General features: G+C 30.8%; 2 protein-coding genes across 2 annotated transcripts in view; one reads left to right on the top strand and one right to left on the bottom strand.

Annotated features, from left to right (window-relative positions):
• Positions 1-9,651, bottom strand: part of dsx-c73A (doublesex cognate 73A) — a 90,538-nt gene extending 80,887 nt beyond the window's left edge. The window contains exon 1 of the mRNA XM_065505471.1: positions 8,182-9,651. Within this exon, the coding sequence (XP_065361543.1) occupies positions 8,182-9,651 (1,470 nt within the window). The remainder of the gene's footprint in view (positions 1-8,181) is intronic.
• Positions 1-12,269, top strand: part of LOC135953297 (elongation factor-like GTPase 1) — a 328,020-nt gene that overhangs the window by 91,399 nt on the left and 224,352 nt on the right. The gene's annotated exons all lie outside the window — the stretch shown is intronic.

Here is a 12,269-nt window from a genome sequence, read left to right as displayed (position 1 = left end):
AATTTTTTTTATTTTCAAAATTTTCTTAAAGTATATTTAAGTGTAGATTCGGCAAAGCACTTGATTTTAAACGCTTGCGCATTTTTTGTGGTTTCGCTCTTTATTACTCTTTGATTCCTACTAAAAAAGTTTCTGAGGGAACTTATAATGCTTTTATATATTTTTGAAAGCTTTAAAAATAGAAAACGTCTTAAATATACTAATAGCGTTTTACCTAGGCCCTTCCAAATTTTAACTATTTTATATGTAAGTTTTGAATTTAGATAACTATTTTAACCGAATATGGTTAAAATCGAAAGACCCAAGTTCAGTTTGCTTGTGATTTCTTCTGGAATTCATGATAACATATCGCAATGGATTTTGTTACGTTGTTACATCTTTTGATAGCAAATGTAAAGGTGGTAACAGTTTTTGTGCAGTATTTTTGCAATACTGGTAACCATTTTACTCCCACTTCCACTTAAATGTAGCCCAAAAATAGATGACTTTAAAGTTGAATATTGCTGAAATGTTTAATTACATAGATTTTTAGTTAACCATTTTTTAATAAGTCCGTGACTTTTTGAATTTGAATTTGACAACCATTGCAGACTACCGCGTGAGTTGGGGAGAAAAGGGAAAAAAGTGAACTGCTGATTAAGCATTATTTTTTGCTGAAAAAACATCACTCAAACTGAGACTAAGCTCGATAAATACTATGGAAACTATGCACCATCAATTTCAATGGTAAAAAAGTGATTTACTGAATTTCGTTGTGGCCGCACAAGTACGGAAGATGCTGAACGTTCTGGACTGTCAGTTGAGTTCGCTACACACAAAACAATTGAAAAAAATCGCGATATGGTGTTGGCCGATCGGAGATTGATAGTGCGATATGTTGTGGAAGCCATAGGCATCTCACATGGCTCAATGGTTTCAATTTTGAATGATCGCTTGGGAATCAGAAAGCTTTTGCAGGAGTGTTTTGCTTTGTGCAACAGTAATGTGGACGAGTTTTTGCGACGATCCGTAGCCGTGTACGAAACGTGGATCCATCACAACACACCAGAGACCAAACAGCAGTCAAAGCAGTGGGTTTCTCAGGGTGAATCGGAGCCAAAGAATACCAAGGTGGGTTATAATCCACATTGACTACCATCAAAAGGGCAAAACAATCAATGGCGAATATTATGGCAACTTATTGGGTCAATTTAATGAGGATTTCAAGGAAAATTTGGTCAAGAAAAAAGTTATTTTCCACCAGGACAATTCAAAGGGTGCAGACATGTGAAGTTTCCATGGCAAACATCCATGAATTAGGCTAATATTCACCGGATTTAGCACCGAGTGATTTTTTTTGGTTTCTTTTTTCCATACAAGTACCTGATTTAATGTCCAATCTTATTTTTTGGAAGGGATTAACCTAATTGGAGAAGCATTGAACAAAATGTATAGAGCTGAAAGGAGACTATGTTGAAAAATAAAAAGATTTTTTTATCCAAAAAAGTAACGGACTTATTGACCCGCTCTTGTATAACAGTTTATTTTATAAAGAGCTGTCTGTGTCATAATTTTTTTTATAAAAAACTGTTTTCTATAGAAAACTTGCAAGTATAACAGATTTTTCTATAAAAACTGTCTGTATAACATTTTTTTCTATAGAACAGTTTCTGTATAACTGTTCAATGTGCAGAAAACTTTTTTTCTCTGAAAGATTTCATGTATAACAGTTTGTTTATTAAACATTTGCTGTATAACAGTTTTTTTCAAAGGGAAATTACTTGTTTTTTTCTATAAAAAAACAGTTTGGATACAGTTTTTTCTATAGAAAACTTTATACCATTTTTTTCTATGGAAACTCGACAGTATAACAGTTTTTTTTATAGAAAGTTGTCGGTATAACATTTTTCTATATAAAAGTCTCTCTGTGTAACATTTTTTCTATGGAACTTGCCTGTATAACGGTTCCTTCTATAGAAAAAATTTTTCTATAAAAAATTGCATGTATAACAGTTTATTTTAATCTAACATTTTCTGTATAAAAGTTGTTTCTATGGAAAATTGCTTCTTTTTTTCTATAAAAAAAACAGTTTGAATAAAGTTCTTTCTATAGAAAACTGTATACCATTTTTTCTATGGGAACTTGACAGTATAACAGTTTTTCTATAGAAAATTGTCTGTATAACATTTTTTTCTATAAAAGTTTCTCTGAATAATTTTTTTTTATTAAAAATTATAACAGTTTCTTCTATAGAAAACATTTTTCTATGGAAAATTTCATGTATAACAGTTTTTTTTAATCCAACATTTTTTGTATAACAAATTTTTTTGAATAAAATCTTTTCTATAGAAAATTGTATAACTTTTTCTATGAAAACTTGACAGTATAGCAGTTTTTCTATGAAAAATTTTCTGTATAACAGAAAACATGCCGTATAACAGTTTTTTTCTATAGAAAACTTTCCGTACAACGGTTCCTTCTTTAGAAAAAAATTGTCTATGGAATATTGCATGTATAACACTTTTTTTTAATCGAACATTTTCTGTATAACAGTTTTCTCTATGGTAAATTGCTTGTTTTTTTCTTGAATTGTTTGAATGAAATTTTTTGTATAGAAAACTATACAAATTTTTTTCTATGGACACTGGACAGTATAACAGTTTTTCTATGGAAAATTTTTTTTGTATAATATTTTTCTATAGAAATCTCTCAGTATGACATTTTTTCTATTGAAACTTGCCAGTATTACAGTTTGTTCTATAAAAATTGTATGTATAACAGTTTTCTCTATAAGAAAATTCGGTGTATAATAGCTTTTTTTCGAAAATTATCAGTATAAAAATTTGTTTCTATTAAAAACATGTCTATATTACAGTTTTTTTTTATAAATCAAGTTCTGTAAAACAGTAAATTTTACATTCCTGATCTGTACACACTTTTTTTAAAAACAAAATTGTATTGAAAATAATTTCTCCTTGAAATTCCACACCAAATATCTAATCCGTTATTTAAAATTTAAAGTTCTCATTTATTTTCTTAAGCAGCAGCTAACAATAATCTTTAAAATAGTTTGTTAAGATTAACGCTTTCGAAAGCTAAACTAAATCACAAAACGAAAACACTCTAAAGCTTTTAAATTATCCAACAAATACAAAACAAATGATTTTAAGAGCAACAAATTTCCATACAACTTTAACAGGCAACCATTAAAAACGTAACAACAAAGTTGGAAGATTAGCACAATTTAAGCAACGAAAACAGTTGAAAAAAAAGAAAACATTAATACAATTATCCTTGACTAGCAATGAAATACAGAAAATAACAAGAGCAATAAAAACAAATCTCCACCATAAATCCACCGTTAAAAAATCTATCTATATGGTTCGTTTTTTTTTTTGTTCGATTTTGGTTACCAAAGTTATTAGAACACCTTGAGCTGTACATAGTTGTAACAAAAATTCAAGCATACATTCATAAACTCTCTAGCCATCATCTTCCACAACTCAACATCGGCCTCAACCTCTGCTGCCTGCCTGCCCCATAACTACTATACAATTCGAACGGAAAAGTAAAAATTGTTTTTTTGAAACGTATGGCAGCAAACGCCACTTGTTTTCCATTAAAACAACAACAAAAAAAATACAATTTTTTCCTTTTACTATGTGCAACAATCAGCAATTGCCATGGCAAATAAAATAAAGCTGCTGCTACAAAATAATAAAAAAAACTGTTGCATACTCATGCTTTCAACGATGGTGATAAACCAACCATGCAACACTAGGAATCTAAAGCATCAACAGCAGAGTATTTAAGCATTCAACCATTCAACCGTCATAAGTGTTTGCTGTTGTTGTTGTGTGTTGCATGTTGTTGTTGTTATTGCTGCTGTTGGTAGCAAATGATTTTTTTATTAACAACCAATTGTCATCTATAGAATATTCCATATTAATGTTACAACAAGAGCAGTTTATTTTTAAAAAAATTTAAAAAAAAAATTGTGGAAGTAGCAAAAAAGTTAAAAATACTTACAAGAATATAAAATTGTCATCATTCAATAAACTGACATAAGGTGATAATTTTAAAATTGTAATACGGTTTAAGTTTTTTTGAAAAATTAACAATTAACATTTAACTATCTAACGAAATTGAATACAAACTTTCTTAAACCAAGTAAGAGAGCTACATATATTTGGCTGGACCGAATCTTATATACCATTCATCAACGTATATTTTACGATAAATATTAAAAATTGTTTTAGGCGAAAAGAAATTAGGTTGAAACAAATTCCTGGCGAAAAAAATGTTTGTGAAAATAGGTGAGAAAATCGGGTTAAGCTACGTTTCCGCATACACCGGAATCGGCACCCAAAACGAAATTCCATACATTTGCACCGAAATAAAGTTCGTTTCAGAAATCGGCAAAGAAAATTGGGAACGAAACGGCACCGATCAGTAACGAAAAACCTGTCATTTGGGGCCGGAACGAAAACAACTTCAAGTATGTTGTTTTCGGTGCTGTAGGAACGAAATTATTTTAATTATTTTTTTATTTCAAATTTAAAGAACATCAAAATGAATAAAAAAAATAAATTTTCTTTATTGGAAGTGGAAAAAATAATCACCCCTATCGGCAATAACATGTGACATTTTGTTCCCATGAAATATCTATTTCCCTCGAAGGGAAAATTGATATCGGGAATATCACGATGAACTTTACATTCACAATAGTTGATTTTGTTCGTAGCAGCTGTTTATTGTTTACAAAATTCCATCTAAAAATTTCACAACAAGGGGAATTTTTTCACGTGAACAAAGTTGATGAACGAAAAAAGGAAAAGGGAAAATATTTCATGTGAAATATTGATTCGCGATAGGGGTGAATAAATTTTGTCAAAAATAATGAAATTCTATTTAATGAGCGACATCCAAAATCAAAAAAAAATATTTTCGTTTCTGTTTTATGCCGCAACGCACCCAACTGAAACGAAAACAATTCAGAAACGAGACGGTGACGAACCAACGACAAACGTTTTTCAGTTTCAGTTTTCGTTATCGGTGCCGATTACGGTGTATGCGGAAACCCAGCTTTTTTGGCGTTTAGGTGAAAACAATTTATGTTGGAAAAAATTTCTGGCGAAAAAACTTTGTGAAAAAAAGGTAAAGAAATCGAGGTAGTTATGGTTTTTTGCATATATCTCAGTCATTTAAGGACCGATCTTCTTGATTTTAAATAGCAATCTGAGTCTCTGCTGGTTGGTTACGATAACACAATAAATATAGCATACAGAGTGGTATTATTTTAGGACATGTTTTGCTTGTAAAGCAATAAAAAACATTGTGAAATATTACGACATTATGACAATATGACATGGTAAGAGACCTTGTGAATTGACCAAATATTATTTTTTTTTAATTTATTGTGAATTTTTTTTTTTAAATTATTTAAATTTTTTTTTTTAATTTAATTTTTTTTTGTAATTTTAAATTTTTTCTTTTTTGCAAGTTAAAAAAAATTTTTTGTTTTTTAAATTTTTATTTTGGTGAAAAAAAAAATTCGGGTTAAAAAATATTTTTTCCAATTTTGACCCATTATAGGTCCAACTTACTATGGTCTTATATACGTCGTTGCAAAGGTCTTTGAAATATCTAACATTAGATATCCATATTGTCTATATTAATGACTAAGTAATCCAGATATAGGTAAAAAATCGAGGTTATCCTGTTTTTTTCCTCATATCTCAGCCATTTGTGGACCGATTTTGCGGATTTTAAATGGGAAACTTCTCGAAAGCATGTCTGACAGAATTATTGAAGATTTGGATCCCGAAGATATCGAAGGTCTTCAGAAAATTGATTTCAACAGACGGACAGACAGACGGACATGGCTTAATCGACTCCGCTATTTATAAGGATCTAGATATATACTTTATAGGGTCGGGAAATTATATTGTGGAAATTACAAACGGAATGTCAAACTTATATACACCCTTCTCACGAAGGTGAAGGGTATAAAAATGCACAACAAAAAAATTTGTTTAAACTATCATAATATATTAGGACATTATGATAATATGACTTAATACCAGACCGTTTGAATCCCTCAAATATCCCGAAAAAAAAATATTTTTTTTTATAAATAAATTTGTCATGTAATTAAATCGTATTTCTTAATACACATTTAAATCTAACTACAGCTATAGAATTTATTAGCAAAACTATTTTATGGAATAATTTTTTTTTTAAAAAGAAATTAAGTTTATTAGTGAACAAATTTTATAACAAACAAATTTTGTTTGGTGAAAAAAAAAATATTTTTCTCGATTTTGATCCAATGCAGGTTCGACTTTGGCCTTTATACTTCATTGCAAAAGGTCTTTGAAATATCTATTATTGAATATCTATATTGTCTATATCAATGACTTAGTAATCCAGATATAGATAAAAAAAAATAGAAGTAGTCTCAGTCGATTGTGTCGATTATAAATAGCAACCGAGCTGGGAGAATTCCCTAAACATTGATGTGTGAATCATGTATGTAAGTTATTTGGTGGATACTGAAAGTTGATTTCAACATGGTTAGATCGACTCCCCTATCTATAACGATCCAGAATATATAGTAGCAATCGATGGCACAATATCAAAAAATTTTGGTCTTACAAATCGAATGTAAAAAATGTAGAAATTACAAACGGAATGATAAACTTTGTCACTCACGGTGAAGGATATAAAAACACACGAATAATGTGTTTGTAATTAATTAAATAATTCGTGAAATTAATATTATTCACAATATTTAAAATTCTGTTCTTTATTCCCGAGTAAAAAAAAGGAATCTATTTAAAACTAGCATTTTTCGTTTCAACCTTATTATTTTTGGGGTATTCACACGGTCTACTATTTGGTCATATTGTCATAATGTCCTAATATATTTTAATAGTTTAATAAAATTTTTGTTATGTTTCAAACAAAAAAGTTCTAAACTAATAAGACTATTTGAACTATGTTTGTTATAAAATTATAAAATAAAACTTTTTTTTATAGTAAAATTGTTTTATGCTAAATTCCCAATTTTTAATTTGATAAATTCACTGAAATTTATTGTTGGGGGATAAGCTAGTTCCTATGCGCATTTCACTGGTTGCTTAGGCCAGATCATCAGGAAACCTTTTCCCAAAAGGCTATAGAAAAACTAAAGATATATTACAAATAAAACTATAGAGTGTTTGAGAATTACAGACACTCAAGCTTTATTTGTAAAAATATCAAAGCTTAAACAAAACACCAACAATAAACCGTGATTTATCTTTTCTTACATTTCCTTACTTTTTTTTTTGTTTAAAATACAACAACTATTATAATATATTAGGACATTATGACTAATAGCAGACCGTGTGAATACCCCAAATATATTCTGCAATGACAACCGTATAAATCATGTATTTCAAAAAGTTTTGTGAATTTAAATTTATTTGCTGTCATAACCAGCCAGCAGAGAACCGCGCCGAACGGCTAAGAGCCAGATAAGCCGAGCTACCGAGTCGTGAAATATTACAACATTATGAAAATATGACATGTAGGATACCTTGTGAATCCACTAATTGTTAGTAAGGACTTACATAAACTGTTATCAGTATAAATATTGAAATGTGCTATAAGTTTCTACGATATAATGTGGTAACGGATCAGCTGACGCCTGGTTTTAAACATTCAAAATGGCAACTGATCCCTGCCCCTTTTGGCAAAAACAGAACAATTTATGCATAAGCAATTGTTAACTAAATGAGAATTACATTGTTTGTATAACACGTTACAATTATTCCTGTGTGTCTTTAAGTGCAACAAACAAGAAGTTAGCAACTAACAAATAAGTCATTATTACACTACTTCTACGTAATGCAGATAGTAATCGAATCTATAAGTCATTTAAAATTAAGTGTAATTGTAAGTCATCACTAAGATGTAGCTGGGTAATTTTACTCAAATTTAATTTTGATGAATTTCAACATCTCCGAAATTTGTCAAAAAATTCTTAAACATTGAATTTTTAAAATAATATTTTTCCTTTTTTTAATTTAGCCTTGAATAAATTCCTTATTTTTCATTCCATGTTTTTTCCTCTATTAACATGTTTTCATGTAAATAATACTTTTCATTTTAAACTGTTTTTTTTTTTCCAAGTTTATTAAAAAACTGTAACTTACCTTATCTTTTGTAACCACTCCCGTTGTTAGTGATTGTTTCTGCTGATAGTATTCCTCACGAGCATTATTATTTAAACTATCAATTATGGCTGAGGCATTAACTTGGGGATCGTAAACTAAATCTTGGCTGGCACTTGCAGCAGCGGACGACAACGATGATGATGCTAACGCTGGCGAGCCATATGTATTAACGGGCAATGAGGTGGCGGCTGCTGAGTTGGAGGGCAGAGGATTAATGCCATACGAGGCAGCCACATTAGCGGGCGCAGCAGACGAACCACCGCCATTATATTTATCCAAAGATATGCTGGAAGGTGATACACTTTTGGGTGGCTGAGATTGATAGCCTTGTTGCAGACTGGGCTGTGGTTGGCCGTATTGTGCAGCAGCCGGCTGTTGTTGAATGTATTGTGGTTTCTGTGATATCTTTTGATATTGCTGTAACGAGGGTTGTGTTACACCCGAATTGGTGGTTACCTTTTGTTTGGTATTGCTATTTTTATTGTAGGCGGAAGAGGAAGTGGAAGGACGTCTTTTCGAATTGTTGGTATTTTTGTTGGCTGCATGATGAGGCCTTTTGGTGGCACGAGTTTTTGAGATTTTGCCACTGGTGGTTAGGGTTCTTTGACTGCCAATGGTGGTGCTTAAGGTGGCCATAGTTTCGGCTTCATCGGAGGCGGCTGTTATGCCGGCTAAATTGTTATTGGATCGGGCAGCTACAAATTGTTCAGCAGGGTCTGTGGTATCGGTGGAGGGTTCATAGGTGGTGCCTTCATATTCCTCTGCAGAATCCGGGCTTTCGGTTGTTTCTTGTTCATCTTCCTGTAAATTTTCCTCGGGCATCATTTCGGTGGTGGTGGGAAATTCTCGCATTTGTGTGGCCTGTGAGGTAACGGCCGCTTGAGCTGCCGCCAATTTATCCATAGAGCTTTGCAATTGCAGCAAAGTGGTTTCATCCAACACCAAAGTGGGTTCGGTTTTATCCTCCTCCTCCGTCTCCTGGAAGCTTGTGGGCATGGCCGTGGGTATCAAAGTGGAATTTTCCTCTTCCTCAGTATTTTCCTTGGCCTCTGACTCAGTTTCTTTTGTTGGCAAAGACTTGGTGGCATTTGTCTTCTCCTTAACCTGTTCTGAAATATCCAAAGATTCCTTAAGTCGGGCCACTCTCTCCACAATTCTCTCCAACATATCCTTTTGGGATTCAGGCAGATTTTTCGTATCCAAAGTCAAAAGTTTATTGTATTTTTCAATATTTTGCTTGACCGTTTCAATGTCAGCCTGCATTTTGGCCGCTGCTGGAGCTGCTGTAGGTTTGTCTTCGCTGGGGGCATAATAGGTGCGTGCTCGCCGATTGCTATAGCCCACCAGTTCTATGACACCAGGATAATTATGGCTGTTGTTGGCCTCGCTTAGGCAATACAGCCCCGCAAAAGTTAATAACAGCAAACCCACTCTAAAGTTGTAACCCATGTTGCTTTTAAATTTTCTTTTTTGACTTTACTTCAACACACTTTATCTCAATATAATTCTTTTTTTTTAGAAAATATTTTTTTATAAATTCTTTTTGTTTATTTTGTTTTCTTCCTTTTCAGGTATTATTTTTCAAATTCTGTAATTTTTTTGTGGTAAAATGAATGTCATCTAACTGTTTTTTTTAAGTCTAAAACGTCGTGCCAGTAACTAATCTCTTTGGATATTCTTTTTCTATATTTTTTTTGTAGCAAGATTTTTCTTATTTTTTTCCTTTTTTTATATACTTTTTTCTATTTTGTATACTCTAACCACTTTACACTCGGTTTTAAATGAAGAAAGAAAAAACTGAATTTAATCCAACTCACGTTTAAACATTAAAACAACTTCAACTAGAGACAAAAACAAAACAAGATTTTTTTTTTTAGTTGAAGAAGAAAGTTCAAGTTTTAGTTTTAGCCAATTTACGAACCGTTAACGTTTCAATCTTTTTTTTTTGTATATTTTTCTTAATCTTTTTTTGTGTTTTGTAAATTTTTTTCTATATTTCAAATCCCGCAAACTTTTTTTTTCTATGTTTTAGTTCTTTTACAACCGCTGGACTTGTAACTAGTAGCACCGCCGTGGTACAAATGTTTTATGTTTAGATTTTGCAGCGTCTTTTAAAAATTTTTCCTCCAACCTGGTTTTAAACACCCAACTCACTAAAAACACAATAATTGTGTTTCATTTTGTGTTGTTGTTTCATTTCTTTAGATTTTTCCCAAGTTCATGTTGTTGTCCAAAAAGCAGGTTTAAGCCAAACCAAAATAGCTCACAATAATTTCTATCATACTTGTTGCTAGTAATGTGTAGTCGCTTTGATCGTTTCGATCATGTTGTTGTACAACTTTCTTTGGTTTGTCCCTCTAGTTGCGCCGCACTTTCTTTGTTCTCTTATGTTTTGCCAGAGTTATTATGCTCTTAAGTGATAGTTAACTCTTTGTTATGCTCTTTATGTGGAAGATCTCTTAATTTGTTTTTATTTAAACGGTTGTTTTTATACTTTTAATACAAGTTCTGGGAAATGTTGCAATTTTGTGTAGCCAACTAGAGGTAATTTTGTTGGTTATTAGAGAATTTTGAATGCCCTAAACCGAGCAGAAAATAATACCAGAAAATACAAAATCAGCCCAATGGGAGTTTTTTCCCTTTTCGTTTTTTTAACATAGAATTTGAATAGCAAAAATTAAATGCTTTATGAAAATGTCAGATTTTTTTATAGAAACAATTTTGTTTTCTTCATTTACTTAATGTAAACTTTATGCAAACAATTCGTTTTCCCTGAAATTTCAATAGTTTACCCTTATTTATGCTTTTAAACCTGAAACTGTAGCTATTTTAATGATTTACGCATTGTTCACACTATGTAAACAATTGATTTTCATCGGTATCGATTTTCATTTCATTTTGTTTATTTCATAGAAATTAAAAACAAAGAGAGCTATATTCGGCTGTGTCGAATCTTATATACCCTTCACCAAATTATACTTAAAATTATTTTTTTTTTTAAATTGTTTTTCAAATTTTCTTTTAAATTGTTTTTAAAAATTTAAAAAAAAAATATTTTCCCAAATTGTTTTTGAAAAAGTTTTAAATTTTTTTTTTTTAAATTTAAAAAAAAGAATTTAAGACAAAAAAAATTTTTTCATGAAAAAAAATTCAGGTTAAAAATATTTTTCCATTTGTAGGTCCAACTTACTATAGCCTTGTATACATCGTTGCAATGGACTTTTACATATGGGCAATTCCATTATATCGCACGCGACATTCGTACACATTTAAAGTGAAAAATAAGTCAAAATAAATAGAATTTTTAGTTTAACAAAGGTTTATGAAACAGATTTTGTATGGAAATTTTGTTTTATAAACCTTTGATAAATTTATAAACTGTTTATGCATATGGGGGTTAATTTATAGCTCTTAATTAGCCCTATAATTGGTGCTAAGTTTGATTTTGAGCAAGTTTTCTTTTTCCAAATAATGGTAAAAAACCGAGGCATTCGCAAGGGACAAATACAGAAGTCAATTTCGCGGCCAACCATTCGAACGCCAATTTTCAGCGAAACCAGAGGCAATATTTCAATATTTCCAGAGGCAATTTCAATGTGACTAATTTTAGAATATTGTGCATTGATGTCTGTTAAAAATGGTTTTTATTTTACGCAAAAATTTGTTATACTTTTTTTTTAAAATTAATTTTGATCACAGTCGCACGGGACATTTTTTCCATCATGATATTAATTTAGTTTCTGTTGCTTTTTTACGAAATAATATGTAAACAAGCTTAGCATTAATGTTTTTAAATTAACAGAAGCATTCAATGTATTTATTTCAATATAATATCAACATACTAAAAACGTAAGAAAAATATGTAGTACGAATAAGCCCTTGTCTACACTTGACAAATATTTATCATAACAATAAATGACGTTTGTTTTCAAAACAAAGTTGTCTGAGCAAAAACACTAAAAATTTTGTCATAACGAAGCAATAACACTAAAAAAATATAATTTTTTATCTTGACAACCATTTTGACGTTTATCATTCAAAAAATGTATCAAGTATAGACATGGGGC

The sequence above is a fragment of the Calliphora vicina genome, chromosome 3, assembly GCF_958450345.1.
Source record: "Calliphora vicina chromosome 3, idCalVici1.1, whole genome shotgun sequence".
NCBI lineage: Eukaryota > Metazoa > Arthropoda > Insecta > Diptera > Calliphoridae > Calliphora > Calliphora vicina.
The sequence above is the reverse complement of the archived record's forward strand: the minus strand, read 5'-3'. Positions and strand labels throughout refer to the sequence as shown.